This window comes from Arvicanthis niloticus, chromosome 18, assembly GCF_011762505.2.
Source record: "Arvicanthis niloticus isolate mArvNil1 chromosome 18, mArvNil1.pat.X, whole genome shotgun sequence".
Lineage (NCBI taxonomy): Eukaryota > Metazoa > Chordata > Mammalia > Rodentia > Muridae > Arvicanthis > Arvicanthis niloticus.
Genome location: NC_047675.1, coordinates 31,991,576 through 32,016,053, shown reverse-complemented (window position 1 = coordinate 32,016,053; position 24,478 = coordinate 31,991,576). Strand labels below are relative to the sequence as shown.

The following is a 24,478-nucleotide window of genomic DNA, read 5'->3' as shown; positions in this document are numbered from 1 at the left end:
AAATACTTTTTAAGCAAGAGTAAGAGTAATAGAGAAGACACCTGACATTTATCTTTGGCCTCCATCTATTTGTAGGTGCACACATCTGTGTATGCACCCTCAAACATGTGCACATACATGATGCATACACAAACAAGCGCGCGCGCATGCGCGTGCGCGTGCGCGCGCGCACACACACACACACACACACACACACACCAAGTAATTTAAAAAACATAACTAGCCGGGCGGTGGTGGCGCACGCCTTTAATCCCAGCACTTGGGAGGCAGAGGCAGGCGGATTTCTGAGTTCAAGGCCAGCCTGGTCTACAGAGTGAGTTCCAGGACAGCCAGGACTACACAGAGAAACCCTGTCTCGAAAAACCAAAAAAAAAAAAAAAAAAAAAATCATAACTAGCTTTAACTCCAGCACTCAAGAGGCAAGCAGATCTCTGTGAGTTTGAGGCCAGCCTGGTCTATAGAGTTATTTCAGAACCTTAAAGGCTATACAGAGAACCAAACAAACAAAGTGTAAATAAAAACATGTTCTAACTAGCTTGGACCAGTAGTACAGGCTTGTAATCCTAGCATGTGAGAGACTGAGGAAGGAGTCCTGCCACAAACATGAGGCCATCAGAGACACATAAGACTCTGCCTCACAGAGAAGAGGGCACCGTGGAGATGATGGTCACCAGGTTAAGAGGACTTGCTGCCAAACACACCATTCTGAGTTCACTCACCAGAAGCTACATGGGATAAGGAGCCAACACATTCCTACAAGTTGTCCTCTGATCTCCACCATGTGCACATGTGTGGCACATGCACACACACACCAACACAAAGTAAATAAACAAATGTAAGAGAAAAAAGTTTTTAAAACCCACATAGTCAGCAATGAGAATATTAATGCCAAACCAGCCTGAGCTACATGAGACCCTATGTCAGAAAATGAAACAAAACAAAAACAAAAGAGGGCATAAAAATAATTAAAATAATTCATACAATGGAATTCTCTTCAATGATGCAATACAAAGGTACATTACAACTACAGGTATAGTTTTTTGCAGAGAACTTGCCTAATCTGTGCCAGTCCTCAGTACCACAGAAAGGAGAGCAAAACAATGTAAATCAACATTGATACTATATACCAGGACCAATACCTGTGATATACTATAGAATACACCTGGGTATATGTATCTATTATGACCAATGAGAGATTTTATTCATTGATTCATTTATTTATTGAGAGAGTCTCACACAGCCCATACTGACCTTGAACTTGCTATATAGGTAAAGATGACCTTGAATTCCTGATCCTCTGTCCTCTACTCCAAAATTCTGAGCTCACAGGCCTGCATCTCCATGCCCAGCCAGTCCTTTGTGGTGCTAGGGACTGAGCCCAGGGCTTACTGTATGCTAGGCAAACAACCCACCTACCAACTGAGTTGTATCTCCAGCTCTTCTCCTCTTTAGATATAATTTTTTTTTTCTTGTTATACAAGAAATTAGATCGAAAGCCTTCATACATTCAAGTCAGGTGCTCAATACTGAGTTATATCTCGGCCCCATTTTGGTGGTGATGGTTTTAAAATTTATTTCTTAGCCAGGTGGTAGTGGTGCATGTCTTTAATCCCAGGGCTAGGAAGGTAGAGGCATTAGATCTCTTACTTCCAGGCCAGCCTGGTTCAGGCTCTGTAGTTCAAGACAGCCAGGACTACACAGAGAAACAAACTCTATCTTGAATACACACACACACACACACACACACACACACACACACGTACGTACGTATGTATACATACACACACACACACACACGTACGTATGTATACATACACATACACACACACACACACGTACGTATATATATATACACATACACACACACACACATGTATATATATGCATGCCACAAATGGTGGTACAGACCTTTAGTCCCAGTACTTCGGAGGCAGAAGCAGGTACTGCAGCAAGTTCCAGGCAAGCCCGGACTATTGTCTCAAAAACATTATCATTATTATTATTGTTTATATGTGTATGATGTGTGAGTACAGGTACATGCACTGTGTCATATCATACATATAGAAGTCAAAAAACAATCTTTTGATTTGTTTTGTTTTTGAGGCAGAGTTTCTCTGTGTAGCCTTAGCTGTCCTGAAATTCACTCTGTAGACCAGGCTGGGCCCTATCAAACTCAAAGATTTGCCTGCCTCTGCTTCCCAAGTACTGGAATTAAAGATGTGTGCCTGCAACCACTGCCCGGCAATTGTTACATTTTTATTAATCCTACCCTCAGAAATACAGATCTAGTGATTTTCCCTGAGTTCTTCCTTCTAGCCCACAAATGTTTACTGATTTGCTGCCCTGAAAAAACTCTATTAGGACAGTGATTAAAAAGAAGACATAGTCTTTGCTCTCAAGGGATTTACAGCGTGGATGGTGCCTCATAAAAATCCTTTGACCCATTAATTTTTTTTTTTTTTTTTGAGACAGATTCTTACTAGACAGCTCTGGCTGTAGTTGTCTTGGAACTCATTCTGTAGACCAGACTGCACTAAGCCCAGCTGACCCATCACTTTTTTTTTGTTTTGTTTTGTTTTTTTGAGACAGGGTTTCTGTGTGAAGCCCTGGCTGTCCTGGAACTCAGAAATCCGCCTGCCTCTGCCTCCCAAGTGCTGGGATAAAAGGCGTGCGCCACCACCACCCAGCAACCCATCACTCTTATGAGGTCCAAAAAGGCCACTTAAAATTTGCAGCCTGAAAAAGTCCCTCAGGTAATTTTATTACAGCAAAGGAAAACATCAAACATATTTCTACCTTAACATCTAATATGCTGACAATGAAAGACTGTGTCAAGAATTTGTTCAGTGATGACCTAGCCAATATAATAGAAAGATTTTTGGAAGCAAAAAATGTTTGGAAAAGCCTCTTTCCAGTTCTCAGAATTCCTTACCTCCTTCTAGGGTGTTTCTTCTTAAATTCTCTCCATATGTCAAGACATGCACAGAGAATAACATTATTGTATAATGCTCTAAGCCAATGAAGACAGCTGCTCTGAGCTATCCTGAAATTTAAGGGTCAATAGTGTCTATGGCTTACACCAGTCACATCACCACACAGCTGGTTAAGCAGTGAGGAAGGTCAGAGTTGCTCATATAACAGGCTCATGCTAACAAAGCCAAATGAAAGGCCAAACCAAATTTTCACTTACTCAACTATGACATTGTGACTGATATAAGACTTCAGCATCTGTTTCAGATCCCACAGGCACTTGGATTTTCAAGGGCATTCTGTTCCAAGTGACTAGAAAATCTGAGGTATGAAACTACACCTCAGTGTCAGAAGGCTGCACTTTCTCTGGCTCATTTATTTAATTTAAGCACAGGATTACAATTAGACTTAGAAAACTTGCTTATTCAGCAAACTCATCTTCTAGTAAATTAGCATCCCACAGCCCTTTAGGAGAGTGGTCAGCTGCAGCTATCTGATGAGAAACGGTGTTATCGGAGCTCTCAGATACCTACAAGTGACCTTGAAGAAAACACAAAACACAGGGCATCATCCTACACACAACTCAATATGAAGAACAATTTTAAAAGACATTTTGCCAAGCAGCAGTGGTGTAAGCCTTTGATCCTAGCACCCAAGAGCCAGAGGCAGGCAATCTTTATGAGTTCAAGGTCAGCCTGATCTACAGGGTGAGTTCTCGAACAGCCAGAACTACACAAAGAACCCTGTCTTAAAAAACCAAAGGGGGACAGCCAGGGCTATACAGAGAAACCCTATCTCGAAAAAAAACAAAACAAAACAACAACAACAAAAAAAACCCCAAAAAACAAAAAAACAAAACAAAAAAACCCAAAGGGGTAAAAATGATAACATTTTCTAGCTGGGACTGGTGGGAGAGGCCCATAATCCAAGCAACTCAGGAAGCTGAGGCAGGAAAATCACAAGACCTATCTTAGCTAGAGTAAGTTCAAGACCAGCTTGGGCAATGTTGGGCAACTTATCATAAAATCAAAAGCGAAAAAGTTGGCTGGGGCTATACCTCAGTGGTAGAGTTACTTCTTGATTAGGTCCAATCCTTAGTACTAGGAAAAAAACAAAACAAAAATATCAACCACGATGTGGCTGCCAAAAGAACTCAGTGGGTAAAAGCACCTGCTGCCAAGACTAACAAACTGATTTTCTCTAGAACCAACAAGAAAGAGAACCAACTCTGGCGGGGGGTGAGGGGGAGTTTTCTGGGGATAGGGATGTACCTCAATAGTATATAATTGGCATAAATTTAGATCTTTCAAAGTCTTTCCAAGGTATGGGCAACAATCCAGAACAGGAGTCTACAAGGCCAGTAGCTTCCTGGGGCAATAACACAAATCTTCACCCAAGAAGTACAGTAATGTCATTAGCTTTTGCTTTCTTATTTCAAGACAGGGTCTCACTTTGTAGCCTAGGCTAGACTGACTGGTGAACTCACTATAGAAGCAAGACTGACCTCAAACTTAGAGTAATCCTCCTGTCTCAGCTTCTTAAATGCTGGAATTACAGGTGTGCACAACCATACCCTGACTTCATAGTTTATCAACATTTCCTGGGAAGGTGAGACAGCTCAGTTGTTAGAATGCAAATGCCCAGGATCAATCATTGTACAGAGGGAGGAAGGAGACTTAAAAACAACTTTCAAAGCACAGGTTTCTATCTCATATCTTATTTCTTATTTTTGTTTTGCTTCATGAGACAGGGTCTCACTCTGTAGTCCTGGCTGACTTGGTACTCAATATGCAGTCTGGGATCCTCTCCAACCCACAGTAACTCTGCTCCTTCTGCTTCCCAAATGCTGGAGTTACAGCATTTAAGCTACTAGACAACTTCTGAAATCAAATCATAAGCTGACCATGTACCTACACGAAAAGGGTTCAGGCCCTGAATTCAATTTCCATCAACAACAACAGCAGAAAAAGAGAAAAAAACTTTTTTCCCCCTAAGACAGCCTCTGGAACTCACTATTGTCCTTTAACTTTTGGGCATCCTCCTGCTTCCGTCTCAGGAGTTCAGTAATCGCAGGCATAGGGTGATCACAGACATGCACCACTATACCAGAGCTTTGGGGTGTTTTGTTTTTGAGACAGAGTCTCATATAACCCAGGTTTGTCCTAAACATACTATGTAGCCTAAACTGTCCTTTATTGATCAGAAGTGTAAAACTCTTGAATTTATATCTTGAAAAATTACTATGAGATGTCACTGTTTGCTGTGACTTATCTCAAGATGCTGGCTATGATAGATGTTTCCTAAGGCTTAATCTGTATCCATCAAAAAGTCAGTGTCCCAATAACTTTAAACACTACTGCTGTGTGAACGCAGTTGAAACTTTTCCAAGGAAAAGACATTGATGGTAGACTTAAAAGGACACAGGTAAATTTCCTATACTGGTGAGTGAGGGTGGAAACGGAAGCAAGTTTCACAAACCGAGAAAGCAGCTATCTGAACCTCCAGGGTAAGAAACCAGAGCTAAAAGGAGGCACACGTGCCTCAACAATACACTACATAAATGCAGCACAGAAGTGCTCAGAAGTACTGTAGGGCTGGGTAGACCACATCCAATTATGAAGAGCTCTGAAGGCTGCAGGCTACAAGGTTTAGTTTTTCCCTACAGTGACTAAGGAGGCAATTTTAACTAGTGATTTTCTGGTGAGAATTATCCATGCAGCAGCTTCAGAGGAGTGAGCGGGTCTCTCCTTGTATGACAGGTTTGCCTTGCAAGCGACCTAGCTGGACTCTCTGGCCCTTTTTCCAGCCAGTACATGGAAGCGATCCCTGGCGTTCAGTCGCTAGAGAAGGGTGTGGAGTAGGCGCCGCACACAAGGTTAGATCAACCTGACCCGCGCTGGGCGCGGGACAGCTGGGCAGCAGATGGGCAGATGACCAAGTCCATCGGGCCTAACGCGGCAGGAGGTTTCGAGGCCATGCCCGGAGACCGCAGGTAGCCACAGCCCGGCCTGCTCCCGGCCCACAGGCCCCAGTGCACAGGGGCCGAGAGCTCGGAGTTGCGCCAGGCCCTGGCCACGGCCGAACTCGCCGGCCCCTCACGCCGGTCAGGCCGAAGCCCCGAGACGGAAGGCCTCACCTCGCGCGGGCGGCGGGCTCTCCGGAGTGTCGGCGGCTCAGCCCACCGTCTCCCAGCCCAGGCCACGGGCGCCGCCGCCATCCTCCCGCGTCAGCGTAGTGGCGTCATTACTGCGCGCGCCTGACGCCAAAACAAACTTGGGCGGCCACAGGGCGGAAGAGAGGCGGAGCCTCCAGAAACGGACGCGGTGGGCGTCCTCTGAGTACCTGCCAATCAACGTCTTCGGGGCGGAGACGGGCTCTTTTCGAGGAGTGGGTCTATTTGAGGCTCGACGTCGCTGGGGAGCAGCTTGTGGGAGGGAAGAGTTCTGGGAAACATACTGACTGAGGGAAAACCTACAAGAACAGCACGAGGAGGGGTGATGCCCAGAGCGGGGCTTCCCCTTCTCAAAAGAGACAGGGAAGGTAGAATGGGGGGAGGACCTGTGTGACAGAATACTGGGAGAAGAGGAAGGGTTGATAGGCCAATAAAGTGAATAAATAAATAATTTTAATAACAACAAAAAAAGGAGCATTGATTTTGGGGCTAAATCTGGGTGGGATCCAATCTCAGCTCTGACATTTCCACAGTTATATGAATTCTTGGGGAAGATGTCACCCTCAAGTGTTTTCATACGGATTTCCTATCCTTATAATGATTATAAACATAATCATAATTTTTAACCACACAATAAAAATAATATAGAATGCCAGAGTTTATGACACTCAGAAATCTATATGCTTTCATTTGTTAAGGTATTTGGCAAATAAATTAACAAATATTTATTGTACCCTATATTCAGGTGCTGGTTTGGGCTCTAGGGAAAAGCACAGGCCTAGCACTGGCAGGAAAGTATGCTAGTGTGATGGCAACTGGACCCAGGACACCTGAACAGTCAACTACACCTTGTCTATAGATCTATACCTGTAGAACACTGTTTCCATGGTACTTAGACCTAGGTAGCTTTGCCCAGGCACCAGCATCTTGGCCTTCATCCCAGCCCTCTGCTCTAGCACTGAGATAAAACCCATAAAGCCTTTAAGCCCCTGGCCAGAGAGCAAATTCTTCCCCCACTCATCCTCCCATCCCAACCCATGGAAGAGTAGGGACTTAGGGAGCAAATCATCAGGGTAAAAGTAGGTCACTGTTGGAGGATTGTAATCCCTGCCCCCCCCCTCCAGCCCCCCAATGGCTGGCCGGAGCAGCCATCCCTGGTCTTAGAAGCATGCTGTTCAGGGCCATTTACTAGGTCTAGAGAACTATCAGGATCTGAAGCCCTAGCACATCCCTCCCAACAATACACCCACACAGAGGGAGATGTCCCAGGATGACATGCCCTGGAGTCATTTTTAGTACAAGCTCATGTTGACTGTAAAAATGCCTATGTTGGAGTTATAGATTCTTTCATTCCTTATTCTCCATGGTGCACTCTTTATTCTTAGATTGGGTGCTAGAGACACAAAAAGTACCCTTTACCTTTGAGGAGGCCACATTTGGGGATTTTCACTGGGATGTAGGCAATCATAATTCAGTGTTATACTGAGACAGGGAAAAGCCCCAGCTCTGTGTATATCTAGAGATATTTTCATTCAGCTTATATTCAGTTACAGAGTATTTCCTAGAAAGAAGTGGGAACAACCAAGAAATAGCTGTTTCTTCTTGACCAAGAACTAGGAAAGAATATTCTAATTAAAAAAAAAAAAAAAAAACAGATGTCAGCTGGGCATGGTGTTCCATGCTTTTAATCCCCACACTCAGGAGGCAAACGTAGTCAAATCTCTGTGAGTCTGAGGCTAGCCTGGTCTACATATAAAGTTCCAGAACAGCTAGACAGCTAGGGCTACACACACACACACACACACACACACACACACACACACACACACATTGAAATGTATATAACATCAGCAAAATGGTGACTAAGCATGGAGACCTGAGAGTTCAATCCTCAAGATCTGTATAGTGGAAGGAGAGAATTGTTTCCTGTTAGTTAGTTTTCTCCTGACTTCTACATGTGTACTGTTGCACAGTCACGAGCACCCTCACTTATATCTACACACAATAAATGTGTATTTTATAAAATAGATGTACAGGCCTGGCAAGGTTCTACACAACTTTAGTTCCAGTATTCAAGAGGTAGAAGTGGGTGGATCTTTATGCATTTGAGGCCAGCTTGGTCTATGTAGTGAACTCCAGGACAGCCAGAACTACACACTGAGACTCCACCCCAAAAAGATACACCTCAAAAAATGGAAACTCCATTGTTCTTTCAACAAGTTTCTGGTGGCCAAAGGCAATAGATTCAGGATTTTGTTTTTCTCTGAAATTTCTCCTTCAGAAATATGTGGTGAGCAAACTACTGGTTGACAGAAGTGGAGATAAAAGTCTAGGTCAATGAGGGGCTGGGGGCTGGAGAGATGGCTCAGAAGTTAAGAGCACTGACTGCTCTTCCAGAGATCCTGAGTTCAATTCCCAGCAACCACATGGTGGCTCACACCCATCTGTAATGGGATCCAATGCCCTCTTCTGGTGTGTCTGAAGACAGGGACAGTGCACTCATATACTATAAACAAACAAACAAATAAATAAAACTTAAAAAAAACAAGAGGGGGCTGGAGAGAGGTTATCTGTTGTTCTTGTAGAAACCCAGGTTCAGTTCCCAGCATCCATGTAGTAGCTCACAAACTTCCATAACTCCAATTCCAGGAGATGTGGCATCCTCCTCTGAGCTCTGGGGGGCATCAGGCATGTGCTGTTCATAAATAAATGCAGGCAAAAGTCATGCATATAAATAAAAATAAATTTCTGAAAACTATCTGGGTCATGGAAATATGGGGACAAAGGTAGAATCAGGGTAGAAAGAAAAACGGCTCATGGGTGGATCCAAGGCAGTGGGAAGAGTTTAAGAAACTGAGGAAGGTAGTGTTCCTGAGTGGAGTTCTCTAGAGACACCTGTCACCTCAGAGTCTAAGCAGATTCCATCACACCCGTTCTCTATCTGTCTTGTCTGTACATGTGTGTAAACAGCCTCTTAGCATGAATGTTACAAGCCTGGCCTGCCAAGTTTCTTCCCAGCTGACAGCTAAGAGTCTCTTTTATAAATCCCTCTCCATAGCAGCACAGATTTCTGGTGCCACTTTATGACAAATTTTAATTTTTGTTAATTATTTCTTTATGTATGAATACATGTGCACACATATAACAATTCCTATGGGGAGGTTGGAGGGTAACTTATGGGAGTCTGACCTCTCTTACTAGAAGACTTGCTGGCAAGTACCTTAACTCGCTGAGTACTGAGCCATTTCATGGCTAAGGTGATAGTTTAGTAGACAGAGAAGCAAGTGACATCAGGAGGCGTCAAGGAACCTGAGAAAGACCTTGACTGGCCACAAGGGGTGAGTAGTTGAGGGTAGGCGTCTGAGATGGAGAACTCTCAGCCTGGGAGCCTGCTGTAGTCCCGCGCCACCACCACCACTGCATTTCTGCCAGGTTGGGAAAGGCAGAGAATGGCTGTGCATTCTGGCAGATCTTGGGTCTCTACCAGAGCTTGGGACCTACAGCATAATGGAAAGAAACCTCAATGCTGCCATCACAAAGTGAATGTTTGTAAGGATGATGGAGTCCCTTGTGGAGGTCCTGAGGCACGCACATTCCATGCTGGGATGTTTCTGGGGTAGTCCCTGCTTTAGCTAAGAGGGTCACAGCCAAGAGAAAGGAACCAGCTTGGTGCAAATATAAATACCTTTAATGAAAAGTGTGCACACTGCAGAGCTCACAAGGCGGCCACTGCATGCAGTGATGGGAGGCAAGGACACTGTTGGCTGGCCAATCAGACGTTTAGGCTAGAGGCCCCAGGAGGCAGGCAAGCGCAAGAGCGGCAGCGAGCAACACAGGGGCTGGGGCTGGAGCCACCACAGGAGCTGTGGCCCGTAGTGTCTCCTGGTTGGTCTCTGGGCCAGCAATCCGCTCCCGAACGCTCACAGGAGCACCACAGAGGATGTGCAAGTTGTCTGGGTGTGGGGCACGGCGAGCTTCTTGCTGCAGAGACTCCCACACTGCAGCAGCCTCCTCTGGGCAGCCTGACAGGACCCGAGAGGCACAGGCGTGGAAGTCATTCCAGGATCTGTTACAGAATGGGGTCAGGGGGGTTAGCGCACAAAGATTTGGACTGGGAAGAGATTCTGGGTCCTGAGATGGTAGCACAGTAGCACAGATTGGGTTGATGCCTCGCAACGACCGGTTACCTCCCACCTGCTGGTACCTGCAGACAGTCTGTAGCTCGCCTCCTCTGCCCATGCCATCCCCCAGGCGGATGAGACATTCAGCAAAGCCTTGGTATATGGTATCACAGCGGTTTGGGCCCTCAGAGGCCACTACTAGGTGGGGTAGAGATTAGGAGTGGGTTGGGAATAGAGAATGGTTAATAGAGTGAGCTGGAGTCCATTTGTCAGAACCTTGTTTACCTGATACTGCTCTGGGGACGTGACTCAGCACGAGAAAGAGGTGCCCCCAGGGAACTTCGGGGTAGCTGGAGATCACTTGTCTTAATTCTCAAGGTAGGATTTGGGCTGTGGTGTACATGGAGGTGTGAGATGTGAGAACAGAAAGGGGGTGTTGGGTCCCAGAGCTTAGTTCCTTCTCTAGTTCCTGGGACTCTAGGTCAAAGACAGGGATTCAGGAGTATGGGGTCCAGAAGCATGAGGTCATGGGCAGAAGGCAGTCTTCCTGTAGTCTTCATGAACTTCACCTGGCACTTTCATTGCCTCCCTAAAGACAAGGCTGTCTGCTGAGGCTGAGCAGGCAGAGTAGGATCAAAGTCAGTCACTCTAAGCTCAGGGATCCATAACTTGAGCTCTACTAGGGGCCACAAACTCCCCTTGTTAGAAGAGGGACTATAGAATTTAAAAGGCTCTTCCCCGACAACTGAGCTGTTTGCACAGTACTTCCATCCTGAAGCTAGCATCACTTTCCTAGAGCCCTCACTGCTAACTCCTTTGCTCCCGTACCCTATACCCAGTCTGTCTAGGACCTCTGAGCAGGTTCGCTCAAACTCACCGAGTGGCAGTAGCAGCAACAACGTCAGGGCACAGGGTAGCCGCTGACAGCGGCAACGCCAGTGGCAGTGGCAGCAGTAGCACATCATCCCTGGCTGAAAGCCTAGTGCAGGAGCTAGAGGCTTGGAGAGCTGCCTGTGGACCCAGCCCACAGAGGAATGGATTCTGATTGGATGGGAGCTGGAGGCGGAGCATCATCCCAGCTGTCAGCCCCACCTCCGGTATCCAGATAAGCAGAGGAGCAAGGAAGGACCCTAGAGGGCAAAACTGCTTGGAGAGAAGGCAAATTGTTGCCCGAGCTGGCTCTAGGAGCTCTGCCTGAATTGGAGTAGGCAGTTTATCAGATGAGACTGGTGCCAAGGGACCCAGAGTGGGTTGGTTTAGATAGACTTCCCCAAAGAGAAGAAAGAATAGTCACATCAGAGACAAACTAAAACCACACACATACTTTCTTTTATTCCAAAAGCTTTTAATTGAATTTCTCAATGTTTTTCAAAAACAAAAAGATCCAAATTAGAGGTAAAAAGGAACATGGAAAATTCAACTCAAGTGGTGTCACGATCTTGGGGTCATGCTTCAGGCACAATACCTGCACTGGGCCCAGCCTAACCCTGCTGGTTACCACAATCAGTGGACCACTGACAGTGTGCCCTGCTGCTCACTTCCCTCCAAACACCAGAGATGAAGACCTAGGCAGGCAAACAGCAGACATGGCCCTGCCTTGACCTAAACCTGCCGACTGGCCTTCAGTGTCACCCCATCCCTGTTTGAGTGGCTAAGGGAGGGTAGGGGTCACAAGACCGTGTAACATCAGGCTGAGGCGGCGGGCAGCTTTGCCAAGAGAGTTGTGTGGATCAGCCTGCAGGAACTGGAAGAGTTTCTGGCGCACCTGAGCCATGACAGAGCCCATGTGGTCTCGAGTGATGGGATCGCTGTGGTCCAGGTGCATCACAGCCTCTTCCAAGTAGCTGGGAATGGGGGAGGAGGGAAAGGCAGGCTACAGCTGGATGCCAGCAGGAAGGAGTGGCCCCTGGTGGCACTGAAGCCCAGAGGAATAATGAAAAAGAAACTTTCTAAGCCTCATATGGGACCAGGTGGAGAATACAGGTAGAAAGACTAGGGCTGGAGTCAGGTAAGAGCGGGGGTGGGGGGTGGGGGTGGGGGGGTGTCTGTCATGAACTTGTTCTTCGTCTCTACCTCCAGCACATCTTCTGCTCCCCGACTGTCCCACTCACCTGAGCTTGAGGTCACTTCTAGTTCCAAGGTCAGATGCTAGCTGCTGGATTAAGGAAAGGAGAACAGGCTGGGACAGTGGACAGGGTGGCTGCCCAAAAACCTGGGCTGGGTCCACAGTTTCACACACATACAGCACCAGGTTGAGATCAGCAGCAGTCAGCGCCTGGGAGTAGAACAAGACAGCATGCTAGTTTATCCTTAATACCAGGATGGAATGCTTTCTTATTTGAGGTGTATGGCCTATGGCCAGAAGACCAAAGTTGGATTTTAAGAGTTCCAGAAGTGATGTTCAGAAACTCTGATAGGGCTGTGAGGCTACTTTAGAATATCAGATTACAAAGGTTTCCTCAGAAAAGGCGGGCTAAGGTAGACGGAAGGTGGTCTAGCATGAAGGAGCAATAGGGGCAACGGACTGGAGAGCCAAAAAGAATCAATGAGTCTGACAGGACACATCTTTGTCAAGTGCTACTCCATGATTAAGACCTAATACTAACATACCTGCTGGAAGGCCTGATTGAGGTGGCCCTGTTGCAGTAACTGCAAGATATGGGCTTGTTGGGCCTGGCAGTCAAGGTGGGTAGATGGGACAGGTGTGCCAGCAGCTGAACGCATAGCTTGCATGATGCTGGAAGTGACAGTGGCCTGTTGCTCCTTAAGTGCCACACTCACTTCACCCTTGACAATGCGTTGTACTTGTGCTAAGATTGATTCCTGCAAGCTGCAAAGGGAAGTGAGTCAGTGAGGTGGACAGGAAGCCTGTTCTGGCCCTTCCTGACCTACCACCTCACCCAGAGCTCTGTCCACACACCTGCCCACAGCCACATGCAGCTGGTGTTGCACCTCTGCCCGAACACTGCTAGACACAGTGGCTGCCATCTGCTCAGTGGCACTCTGCAGTGTGCTAATCAGGCCCCGGAGCTGGGCCAGCACAGGCTCCCTGGCTTCTTGTTCACGTGCCTTCCGGCTCTTCATGTGACTCTCCAGCTGTTGCAAATCTAAAGGGTGACAACAGGAATCATAGAAGGGGTAACGGCAGAGTACAACCACTCCTACTACGGTGGGTTTTATGATGACACTCACATTCCTGTGTGCCCACCCTAAAGCTGTCATTGATTTGCTGGAACATAGCCTGGCAACTCTTCTCAAAAGCTGGCAGTACCACACTCTGGAAGGCTTCCCGGTAGGCAGACTGCAATTGTCCCTGTAACGTGTCTACAGCTGCTCGGGCAATGGCATCTGTCAAGTTCTAAAATATAGGGGAGGGTCAATTTGAAAGCTGGAGTCCAATCTGGCCTGTCTAGCCACACTTCTCCCTTCTTGGACCCTACATCACCTTGGACTTGAATAGCTTAGAGATATTCTCTTTCATGCTGCTTTCCACAGCTGTAAGCTTGGTAGCCAATGAGTTGCTTAGTTGGCCTGCCACAGGCTCCAGACTTCTGGAGACACCTAGGAGAGGCAGATAGAACCAGAAGTTTCAAAGTGCCCTACAGGCACCTGGCCCACTTGAAAGAAACCTCATGGAAAACTCACATGGAGGAACTGTTTTCTTGATTTCATCCCTTATGCTGCGCTCTAGCCGTCCAGCCACAGCTGAAGACAATGCTTGGGATAGCTGCTGTGTCAGCTGCTCCTGCAACTGCCCATCCCGGTGCTGCCCCTCAGCCAGTGCCCGCTCCAGCCGCTGTTCTGTGGTGGAGCTAAGGAACAAGCCTACAACAGGACCTATGCCTTTCCTAGGTAATGCTACTGCACCTTACTGCCACGCTGTGACACTACCCCAAGGATACGCTCTTGCTCATGCCGTGTCTCCAGGGCACGTTCTACGTGGTCTCTGACAGTACTCTGAAGACCTTCTAGCTGGGCACAGAGACGATGCAGCAGCTCTTCTTGGTTGTGCCATAGCTCTGCCAGCTCTCTTTGCTGCTGCCAAATTAGTGCTGGCCAGTCTTCAGGGGGCTCTGCCACCTGCCAGAAGCACTGACAACTTACACAATGTCTGTTCTATCTCCACCCACCAAAAAAATAAAATAAAATAAAATAAAATAAAATAGCTCAAAGTCCCTCCCACCCTTGTGGGATGGGGTCCCATGGGTAGAAAGGTGCTCCCTTACATACCTGGTGCTCTGTGAGCCGGGATCCCACAGCTGAATCACTACATAGGCAAAAAAGCATGACAGGTCACATCAGGCAGCTTACAAGACTACCCCAGGCCCTGGTCCCAAAATCTTCCTACCCATCATCCTTTTTGCTTTTCCTCTTGAGCTTCGGTGAAGTCCGAGGGGATCCCTTGGTCTTCCAATCCTTGGCAGGCAGCCGTGGAGTAGGAATTTTGCTGCCAAACCCTCCTGAGGCAGAGGCGAGGCTGGCAACCTCATCATCATGGTCACTGTGGAAAGGGAGGAGGGCTAAGTGGATGCCCACCTGCTGTTCCCCTGTTAACTGCTCCCCTTCATTGGAGGAGAGGTATAGAACGAGGTAGTGCTCACCTTTGCTCAGCACTTGTGTCCTGACTGTCATGTTGCTGCAGTAGGTGATAAGGTGGCCTGTGGAAAGCCAGGCTTTTGTGCTTTTCCTGGAGGCCATTCCTGGGGCTAAGGAAACACACGGACTCAGTAGTGGCTAATCCTAATATACACAACCCTCTCTCCCCAGCACAATTTCCCTTTCTAAGCTTCTCACCTTTCAGTTAGTGTGCTACAGGTCTCACGAGTAATGTCAGGTGCTGTAGGCCAGACTTGACTGTCAGGGGTTGCAACTTCCTGGGTCAAGGCTGCTTCCAGTAGGGAAGGGGTACTATGCCTATCCCCATCCCCAGGGCCTCCATCCAGACTGAGCTGAGAGCCAAGTTCAGGGCCTTGCCTGGGCCGAGGAGACAGTAAGTGCAGTGCTGAGGCAGCTGAGGCCATACTGTCTGGCTCAATGAGGCCCTCAGGAACAGAGGAGCCAAATCCACGGGATAGGGCCTCAGATGCAATTTCAGGAATGTCCTGGGACAGGGCAGTAGATGCTGAGGAGATCACATCAGGAGAACGTGTGCGACTTGGGGAGGCCTGGGGTAGCCCTAATGGCTCCACTTCCTGCAAATCCAAGGATAGTGCAGAGGCAGCAGTAGACACCTGAGAAGAGACAAAGATAGAGGCTTAATAAGTGCTAAGGGGCACAAAAAGAAGGTACTGGTATCTGTAGTGACAAGACATAATGTAACAGGAAAGAGGGGTACAAGTAGAAGGTGGGGCATCCGTTCACAAGAGATGGGGATAGGAGGCTGATGAGATGCCCTCCAGAGAACATGAAAGGCTGCTCTAGCCTTTGGGGAAATGTGACACTTCCAAGGCCAAGCAGGGTCAGCAGAAAAATATGAAGTAAAAGAGTCCTCCAATCTTACCCATTGCCCTCCACCTGCTACCCAGTACTTTATACTCATGCATGTCCCTCCCCTCCGAGTGCGCTTGCCCCCCACCCCCACCCCAACACACCTGACCAGGTCCCTTGGGAATCAACTTGTCAGCTGAGCCTGTGAGCAGGCCTGGAAGAAGGCTTCGAGGGCTTGCCTGCAGGCTGCTGCTGCTGTTTATAGTCAGGCTGCCATCCAGCTGTAGCTTGGGGCTCAAGGTCAGCTCCTCAGGTGGCCTACTGGCAGAAAGGCGAGGCATTAGCAATTGTAATTCATCATAGTCTGGCCCTAGACCTAATTCTAATTTTTACCTTACCTGGGCAAGGAGGGGTCCATGGCTGAGGAGCTGCTCACAGCAGACACAGCTGTTAGAGAGCTACTGCTGCTGCTGCTGCTGCTGCTGCTGCTGCTGCTGCTGCTGCTGCTGCTACTGCTAGGGGATGCTGAGATCTGGGAAAATCCAGAGAATGAGCACTAAGGTCAGCTAATGGGACATTACCAGACCTCTCTCCACAGAGGAAGTAAGTACCTGCTGCAGGGAGGCAGTGGGTGTCATGAAAGCATCAGGTGTCATCAACTTAGGCTTGGTCTCACTGCTCAGACTGAGGAAATCTGCAGGTGCAGGCAGTTCCACAATGCGTCGGAGGTCAGGCTGGGAACCATGAGCAGCTGAAGCTAGCCCCTCAGAGCCTAGTTCAGGTCGAGACTCTCCAAATGCTATTGGGAAAGCTACTGAGTCAGGTCTCAAAGCCACATCAGTGGAACCTGTCTCCCTCCTGTCCCCTTACTCACGGAAGTCCTCATGAGCAGTGTGGGTGGAGAGTGGGGCCACCACATCAGGATTCAGCTGTGGCTGGAATCGGATCTGCACATCCTGTAGTGCCCTAAAGAACAACAAAGGGAGAACAGAGTACTGACAAAGGCCAGGGCCAGTAGGGTAGGGGACACAGACAGGACACGGCAGGCATCCCTGACACACTCACTTAGTGTGCACACAAAAGAGCTTGATGAGCACGCCAGCTGCAGACTCCAAGGCACCAGCTCCATGGGGACTCTCTGAAAGGACAGTGTGGATCATCAAGGCCTTGGCCTGCTCTGTGCATGGACACTTCCCACATACCAACATAAAACCCTGAGCCCAGGCACCTCACCAGTCCCTAGACTGTCATTCTCCTCCTCAGCAGGCAGGACCTCAGTATGCCGTAGCCGGCAGCGACTCACAGCCTGGATGCCAAAGCTCAGCACAGGGTGGGTGAGCAGGAACTCAGAGATGGAACTAAAGCAAGCGCGGCCCTCGTCCTGGTTCTGCAGCAGCTCCATCACATAGAGGACCTGCATGAGTGATACACTCCTAACTCAGCTGAGGCTGTAAGGGCTGTGCCTATGGCACATGGCCCTGCCCTTCCCAGCAACACCAGCTCTTCCAGTGTACCGCCACAGCAGCCTACCTTTCGTTGCACATCACTAAGAATTAAATACTCTGCTGAGAGATCCAAGCAAACTTTCAGGCTGGGAGGCACACTCACTGAGCTGAAGATATCTGGGGAGAAGCTAGGAAGCCAAGAAGCAGACCAAGTAAGACCGAGAATTCAAAGAAGCTATAACCCTGGCCTATCTCCCTCACTCTAGTTTACCGAATGGTTTGCAGGCAGGTCCAGGACACTGTGCACCACATCTTCAGCTCTCGATTCTGGTCAGCGCCAGTAATGAGGAACCTCCAGAATGGGACCCTGAAAAGCAACGGGCAGTGACTGGTTACCAGCTAGAAGCCCACAGAAAACCCCACCTACTTGCCTACCCACTCACTCAGGATCCTGTTTCTTATGGTTATCACAGAACAGGAGACAAGAAAGAGGCCGCCCATCATGAGGCTTCCATTCATGCAGACACCTGCAAGCAGACAGGTGAACAATCTGAGTGAATCATCTGTCCCTCTTTCTAAATAAGGCAGACACTAATGTCTTTCAAATCTTGCCTTACCTTGGCTCATCCTGACCTTCAATATAGATCTGCCAGAACTTAACAAAGCCATCATGGCTTGCGGTAGCCAGGACAGTCCCATCAGGGGAGAGGGCTCCTTCACTTAGGCACTACAAAGAACCCAAAAAGCTTTGCTTTGCCTCCTGACCAGAGGTAAGAATGAGCCTTTCCTAAATGAAGATGGTAGTGAGTTGGGCTGACCAACAGTAGCCTCACACTCCTGTGTGACTGACTGAAGTGGGTAGGCGCTACAGAGAAAACCGACTTGCAGGGCACAGCTAGATTAGGAACAAATTGTACAAGTGACAGCCAGTTTGTCTTCAACAACCCCATGGACAACATATTGGTAAAGCCCCTTGGGCAGCTATGGGAATGGGGAGGAGGAGAAGAGCACAGGAGAGGGGAAGGCAGGGAGGAGACTGTCTGTAGACCTACCATGCTGTGGCCTTTTACCACAATAAAGCCCTGCTTGATTTGGCTGACATCCACAGGCCAGGTGTTATGGCTGGAGCGAAGCATATCCAAGTCCCACACCTCAGCCTAGGGGTACAGGGAGCTATTTAGTCTATGTGCACGTATGGCAGTTCTGACCCTTCTTTCACCATAACCAGCCCTCTCACCCGGTCTTCATGCAGCAGGGCCACTGTCGGGCTACTCTCCTCACAACAGTCCTCACTCTCCTCAGGGATGAAAGGGCACCAGATGATCCTCCGGAAGTGGTTCAGTGGGGTACCCTCTGGCTGCCGGATATGAATTAAAATCTCTTCTCTGAGTAGGGAGTTAAGGCTAGATAGGCAGATGATGATGAAACCCTTAGCAGCCCCAGCCCGAGGTCTAGCTCTGCTTTTTCAGTCCCCTGTCCGGGGAATGGATACTGAATTTTACCCTTAACCAGAGCCAAGCGCCACACAAAAAGATTGCCAGCTTCATCCAGGCAGGCAAGCTGTGGAGAGTTGAGGTGTGCAAAAGCAAGATCAGCCACACTGCCTGTGAAACCCTTGAGCAGGGTCCGCTCCGAAGTGCTGACACTGATCACACGGACCATGGCTGAGCCGTTGTTGGCAGCTGGAATCAGAAAAGCAGAGGATCATGAGCAAGCATCCAGACCCAGGCAGCAGCACATGAGCCCTGTCCTTGCCTGCCACTTATTATCAACTCAGTACAGAGTCTGGCTTTCCAAACACTCCTTTCCCCCCAGTCCTGGGAGATGTCAAGAAAGCTTAAACAAACCTCTACTGTGCCCTAGCATCTGACTACATCTGCATCTCTGAGGTTTGTAGCAGAACACTTCTCTCCTGCTCCATGTTCTTACTTACCCCTAATGGCATATGCCAAGAAGGAGTTAGACACTGCAATCAGGTTGCCGTAGTAGTATTTCTGCTCCCAGTCATACTTGGCGACAGGCTGGATTTTCACCTGAGAACTCAGAGTAAGGAAGGTTGAAGAAGCTGAGGGATGGAGTAGTTAACAATCCTGAGGACAGGACAAGTCCACAGGTACAAACCTAGTACCCACTGACATCTCCTAGATCAGATTTCCACAGGTTTGGGAGTCAACACCGGTTTTCTGAAAATAAGGTATGCTCTTCATCAAAGTAGTTCCCATAGGAATTGGCAGCATGCATGAGAGTACTCCCATAAGTAAATATGCCACAAAATCCTGGTACTCACCTTGTTGCTCCCCCGTGCCTTGCTGGAAATGCTAGAATCACTGCTGGCCACAATTTCCACTTCCTTGGCCAAAATCCCAATGCATGTGGAGCTGTCATCTCCAGAGAGGCAACTGGAAAAGGTACATAAACCTAGTCCCTTGTTCACCAAAAGGCTCAGTAGAGGGTGCTATGGACAGATTGACCTGATGAAGATGTCTAGTCCCAGATTCCCAGTTCTGCTTGGTTCCCATAAACACAGTTCTCCTTGCTCACCTCCCTCCTGACAAATGAGGTTAACTCCATTCTACACTAGGCATCTAGGCCACGTCTTTAGCTTGTCCTCATCTCTTCTCTTAGTTTATATTTAGTGAGGTATAGTGCTCTGCCTCAGATCATCCATAAGAGATGAAGCAGAGGCTACTTGCCCATTTGACTTTAATCTTATCCCTATAGCTAAGCAAAACTTGCAAAGATATCATTGTCATCATTACTATTTCTCAGGTACTCACATGACCTGCTTTTCCTGCAGGTTAATGGGTGGCATGGCCCGCATACCAGGTTTGTTTGTTGAGTTACCATCACCTGAACTGAGCGGGTCCGGGACCAGGAGCCCATTGAGGTCTCCATTATAGACACTAGATGGCCTTTTGCTTTCGGCATTGGAACCTAGGGAAAGAAAAGGACACTGAGAAAAAGTTGCTTTGCCTGCCATGAGCTTCTTCTACAGCTCTAGACCACTGGGGAGGAGGGTCCTTTGTTCATTCCTCATTCTATAATTGTGGTTATGTAGCAGGACCGAGGATGAGCATGAGACTCTTCTATTTATGGGAAGGTTACAAACTAGCAAAGACCTTCCAGTGGGGCCAGAGGTACAGCTTAGTGGTAGCATGTTTGCCTGGTTATTTACTATATATGAGGCCCTTGGTTTGATCTTCAGCACCAACCAACCAATAAGCAAGCAAACAAATCCACTCCCAAAATTAGGCCAGTTAATATTTGGGCTGAGAATAGCAAACAAACTTGATTTGAAGGAGGGTATGAGGACAATCAGGATATCATAGCAATTATATTTACAACATACAAACATGGGAGATGCTGGGTGTTGTGGCACATGCCTTTAATCTCATCATTTGAGAGGATGAGACAGAAAGGCTGTGAGTTTAGGGAGATGCTAGGCTATAAATGAAGTTCAGGCTAGCCTAGACTACATAATGAAATCCTGTCTCAAAACAAAACAGAAAGAAGTCAGAGAAATGCCTCTGTAGTTAAGCAGCAATTGGTTCATATCCATGTGTAACTCCAATTCCAAGGATGTGGTACCTTCTTCTGACCTCCTCAGGCTCCAAGCTCATATGTAGTACAAATTCATATATGCAGACAAAATACACAAATAGAATGAGTAAGTCTAAAACAAACAATCCAGAAACAAAACATGGAAAGGGTAGAGGCTGAAACTGCCTGAGAGCCAAGGCTAGGTTGTTCAGTCTCTCTTTCTGTGCAATGAGAGCCAGAGAAGCTCATCACTCTTGAGACAGGGCTTTCCTGTGTAGTCAGATGGCCTTGAAGTTAAGATCCTCTTGCTTCTGCCTCTTAAGTACTGGAATTACAAGTACACACTAGCACACTTGGCTCTACAAGGGTTTTATGTTTTACATAGTCAGCTGTAGCTGGTGGACCGACTGTTACAAGGCAACATACAGTACAGCTGAGAGTCTGTGTGAGATACCAGAACTCAAACACAGTGGGAGTTTGTGGAGAAGGGTTCCTAATGGAGAAGGGTCCCTAATGGAGGAGGGTCTGACATACTGAGTTAGTTAACAAGCCACCTTGGGAAGGTAAACTCAGAAAGAAAGGCACATGGGGGACTAGAGAAAGAAGAGAGAAGCTGTAGGTATGTGGTAGGGTGTGGAATCAGGAATGCCATTATTGTAGATGTCTGCAATGGCTGGTCCCACTCCTATTCAGTGCTGAGGACTGAGTCCTGGACATGGCTTGCATGCAAGGTAGGTTTTTGTTGTTGTTTGGGATAGGAGGTAGTACTAGGGATGGAACTCAGGGCTTTCTTTGCACATGCTAGACAACTGCTCTACCACTGTCTCCATTTATGCAGTTATTTATTTTCTTATTTATTGACATTGCGCTTCAACATGTAGCCTGAGGTAGCTTTCAGCTGACAATTCTGCTTCTGCCTCCCAAGTCCTGGGACTTCAGTGAAAGCCACTAGGCCTGGTTTCTTGGCTATGTTTGTTTCTTTTTTTTTTTCTTTTTTCTTTTTTTCTTTTTTTTTGGTTTTTTTCGAGACAGGGTTTCTCTGTGTAGCCCTGGCTGTCCTGGAACTCACTCTGTAGACCAGGCTGGCCTCGAACTCAGAAATCCGCCTGCCTCTGCCTCCCAAGTGCTGGGATTAAAGGCGTGTGCCACCACCGCCCGGCCGGCTATGTTTCAAAAACTCATTAATTCAGATACCACTTCCCAAACTCCCAGCTAGCAAGAAGGCACTTCAGGAAAAGATCAAGTTTTCAGTCATAAAATAGTCTTAGGTCTGATACGTCTTCAAGGAAGAGACAAGCAAAAGCCACTTGAAAACAAAATCATCAGGTGGGCAGTTAGAGGCATACACCTTTGATCCCAGCACTCTGGAGGCAGAGGCAAGCAGATCTCTGAGTTTGAGACCAGCCTGGTCTATACAGAGCAAGTTCTAGGACAGCTGGAGCTAAACAGAGAAACCCTATCTCAAACAAACAAACAAACAAACACCCAAACCAATAACAACAAAAGACCCTCTATCTTCCACTAGGACTAGAACCACTCTAGCTGGTCAGGGATAAGCTGGCTACTCTCTTTTCCTAGCAGTCTATTGTGAGGATAAACAGGCCTAGGCTATACAGTTAATCATGCCAGGCCCTACAAAGTCTGTACATAGTACAGTCTGCTCAGCTGATGGTGGCATCAGAGGCACTAACCACTTCGTGAGTAAAGGGAGCACACACTGAAAGCACAAGGCCCAGGAGTCTCAGCAAATAGATTATCTGTGTATGTGTCAGCTAAATCCACTGGAGTACCAGTGCCTGCTTTAGCAGTCTGGGTCCCACCAGCAGGCATAAAAGGTGTGAGAAAAGAAACATTTCTCAATACATATATCATTATCACCGGGTCAACCACTACAACGTTCAAACATCTCTGAATCACACTGAAACATCTAGTTTTCATACATACTATTTCCTTTTTGTAGTATGTGTCTTCTACATAGTACTTTTCCTGGTATTCAGTCTCCTGTCTATAGTATCCAAACTAGCCTTAACAGTCTCCTCTCAAACCAGCCCTCTACCTCCCTCACCACATTTCCCCATTCCCATCAGAGTACCCCAACAATCCTCTTTTACAGTAACATTATATTACAATGCTGTTGGCTTTCTGTCCTGGGAACGCTTATCTGGCAAGAGTAGCCCCAAGTAAAACTCGGATGAATTGGGAACATATGGGCTTGCAGACGTTTGGAATCTAATCTAATCAGAGCCAGTCTGTGATCTGACTTCAATTCCATAACATGAATTTGGGGTTTGTCCATCTTTTGCCATAAAATCGGTTTCAGAACAACATCGGGTCTGGAGTATACAATTCTGGGGAACAGCCAAGTTGCAGGGAGGGCACAGAGATTCTTCGGCATATCACTTAATTCTAGGCCTAGATCTCGCTAAACCGACACTGCACCAGGCCTCGAACCATGGCGAGGAGGTACACGGGGCCAGTACTCAAAAACACTGGAGTTTGGAGGCAAGAAAACCAGATGGATTGGGTGGATTCCGAGGAGGGGCCAAAATACTTAAGAACAAGGCAGAATGGTCTGGCATAGGATGGGGAGGGGTAACACCCAGGGGTCTGCGCCATTCTCTGGATATACCCAGGGATCATCCATGTCCAATTTCTGTCCTCCGCAATCAAACAGGAGGATTCTGAGTCTGACTAAAGGAACCTGCGGCACCCGAAAACGGTTCAGATTCAGGCCATACGTCCTCCACTTCGCTAAGAGCCTACCCACCCCATCCCGGCTCACCTCCGGCGGGCCGATCCAGTTTGAGGATGTCCCGCAGATGCTGCGTGGCGTCCTCAATGTCGATGCTCGCGCAGGAGGCCATGGGCCCAGCCACGAGAGTCCTGTTCGCCCGACGTTAGTTCCTCTACCTCCCCAGTGTCCAATTTAACCCAGCCACGACCCCGCTAGAGAGCAGGAGACAGAGCACTACACAAAACCTACCCGCAGTTCGCAAACCGCCACCCAGACTGCGTCCGTGAGCCCTGCCAACCCCACCAACCGCCTCCACTTCCGGTCCCACCGACCTTAGCTCCCGGAACATACAACGACCGTAGAAGAAAGGTTCCGAGCTCCGGGAACCATAGTTCCTATCAGAGGCAGCCTCCCTAGGCTGCTTACTACTGACTAGCCCAGCAGAAGGGAAATTTCAAGACTGAGAAAGCGCAAATGTATTCATAGAGCATTGGGTTGCCTAAAACCCTACTATCTCTGGAGATCCAATCTAGGTCCTAGCCCATTCTGATTAACTCTGGATAATGTTACAAGAAAGCCATCTTTACCACCCAGGTAGTGACTTTTCAGACCTTAGATAAGGTGAACTGGTAAGGGTCTGTTCCCTGTCAAAAGTAAGCAAGACCAAGACATCTGCGAGGTCATAAGCCCCAGGAAATACAAGGGCAGGGGAAGATAGTTACTACCACAAAAACTGTCGTTACTAACTGTCCCCAGTAACCCTTTGTCCCAAACAGCAACTTTTAAGTTAGGAATAAAGAAACCATAGTTTACAAACACCTCTTTATTGCAGACATTTCAGGCACAGGTACATGGAAGAAGCTGTATTGCAGATTTTATACAGGGTGGATTAAGAGGCAGCTGGCATCTACCTCTCCCACCCCTACTTCCCCCAATACACAGCAGTTTAAGAGATCAATCCCACTGGAACCTCCTATGTAAGTGTTCATGACTATGCTGGTGTAACCAGGCAACCTGTAGAGTATATGGAAACCTTTACTCTCCCCTCACAGTTCAGGATGGTGGGGAG

General features: G+C 47.8%; 3 protein-coding genes across 5 annotated transcripts in view; all 3 read right to left on the bottom strand.

Moving 5' to 3' along the window:
• The window catches only part of Pskh1 (protein serine kinase H1), a 29,858-nt gene extending 23,594 nt beyond the window's left edge, over window positions 1–6,264 (bottom strand). The window contains exon 1 of the mRNA XM_034522919.2: window positions 6,107–6,264. The gene's annotated coding sequence lies outside the window, so the exon portion shown is untranslated. The remainder of the gene's footprint in view (window positions 1–6,106) is intronic.
• A 2,442-nt stretch (window positions 6,265–8,706) lies between these two features.
• Window positions 8,707–11,299, bottom strand: Nrn1l (neuritin 1 like). 2 transcript variants are annotated; one of them, XM_034522717.2, is made up of 4 exons: window positions 11,141–11,296; window positions 10,347–10,458; window positions 9,828–10,208; window positions 8,707–8,837 (listed from the first exon to the last, which is right to left on the bottom strand). In XM_034522717.2, exons 1-3 carry the CDS (start codon window positions 11,226–11,228, stop codon window positions 9,923–9,925), a joined length of 486 nt encoding a protein of 161 aa, XP_034378608.1. In that variant the 5' UTR covers window positions 11,229–11,296; the 3' UTR covers window positions 8,707–8,837; window positions 9,828–9,922. The 2 variants fall into 2 exon arrangements, with proteins under 2 accessions (XP_034378608.1, XP_034378607.1); XM_034522716.2 differs by having other exon boundaries at window positions 8,717–8,837; window positions 10,347–10,461; window positions 11,141–11,299.
• A 271-nt stretch (window positions 11,300–11,570) lies between these two features.
• Edc4 (enhancer of mRNA decapping 4) lies at window positions 11,571–23,737 on the bottom strand. Of its 2 annotated transcripts, none has more exons than XM_034522393.1 (29): window positions 23,458–23,737; window positions 19,913–20,069; window positions 19,423–19,534; window positions 19,069–19,168; window positions 18,628–18,817; window positions 18,373–18,520; window positions 18,188–18,292; window positions 17,753–17,862; window positions 17,579–17,662; window positions 17,407–17,502; window positions 17,221–17,323; window positions 16,924–17,104; window positions 16,756–16,828; window positions 16,565–16,656; window positions 16,302–16,489; window positions 16,089–16,222; window positions 15,855–16,008; window positions 15,058–15,494; window positions 14,865–14,969; window positions 14,612–14,764; window positions 14,494–14,530; window positions 14,166–14,343; window positions 13,909–14,064; window positions 13,709–13,824; window positions 13,456–13,621; window positions 13,184–13,370; window positions 12,874–13,093; window positions 12,375–12,538; window positions 11,571–12,107 (listed from the first exon to the last, which is right to left on the bottom strand). In XM_034522393.1, the coding sequence occupies exons 1-29, from the start codon at window positions 23,537–23,539 to the stop codon at window positions 11,915–11,917; spliced, it is 4,221 nt and encodes a 1,406-aa protein (XP_034378284.1). In that variant the 5' UTR covers window positions 23,540–23,737; the 3' UTR covers window positions 11,571–11,914. The 2 variants fall into 2 exon arrangements, with proteins under 2 accessions (XP_034378284.1, XP_034378282.1); XM_034522391.2 differs by having other exon boundaries at window positions 15,855–16,011; window positions 23,458–23,735.
• Between the last annotated feature and the right edge of the window lie 741 nt (window positions 23,738–24,478).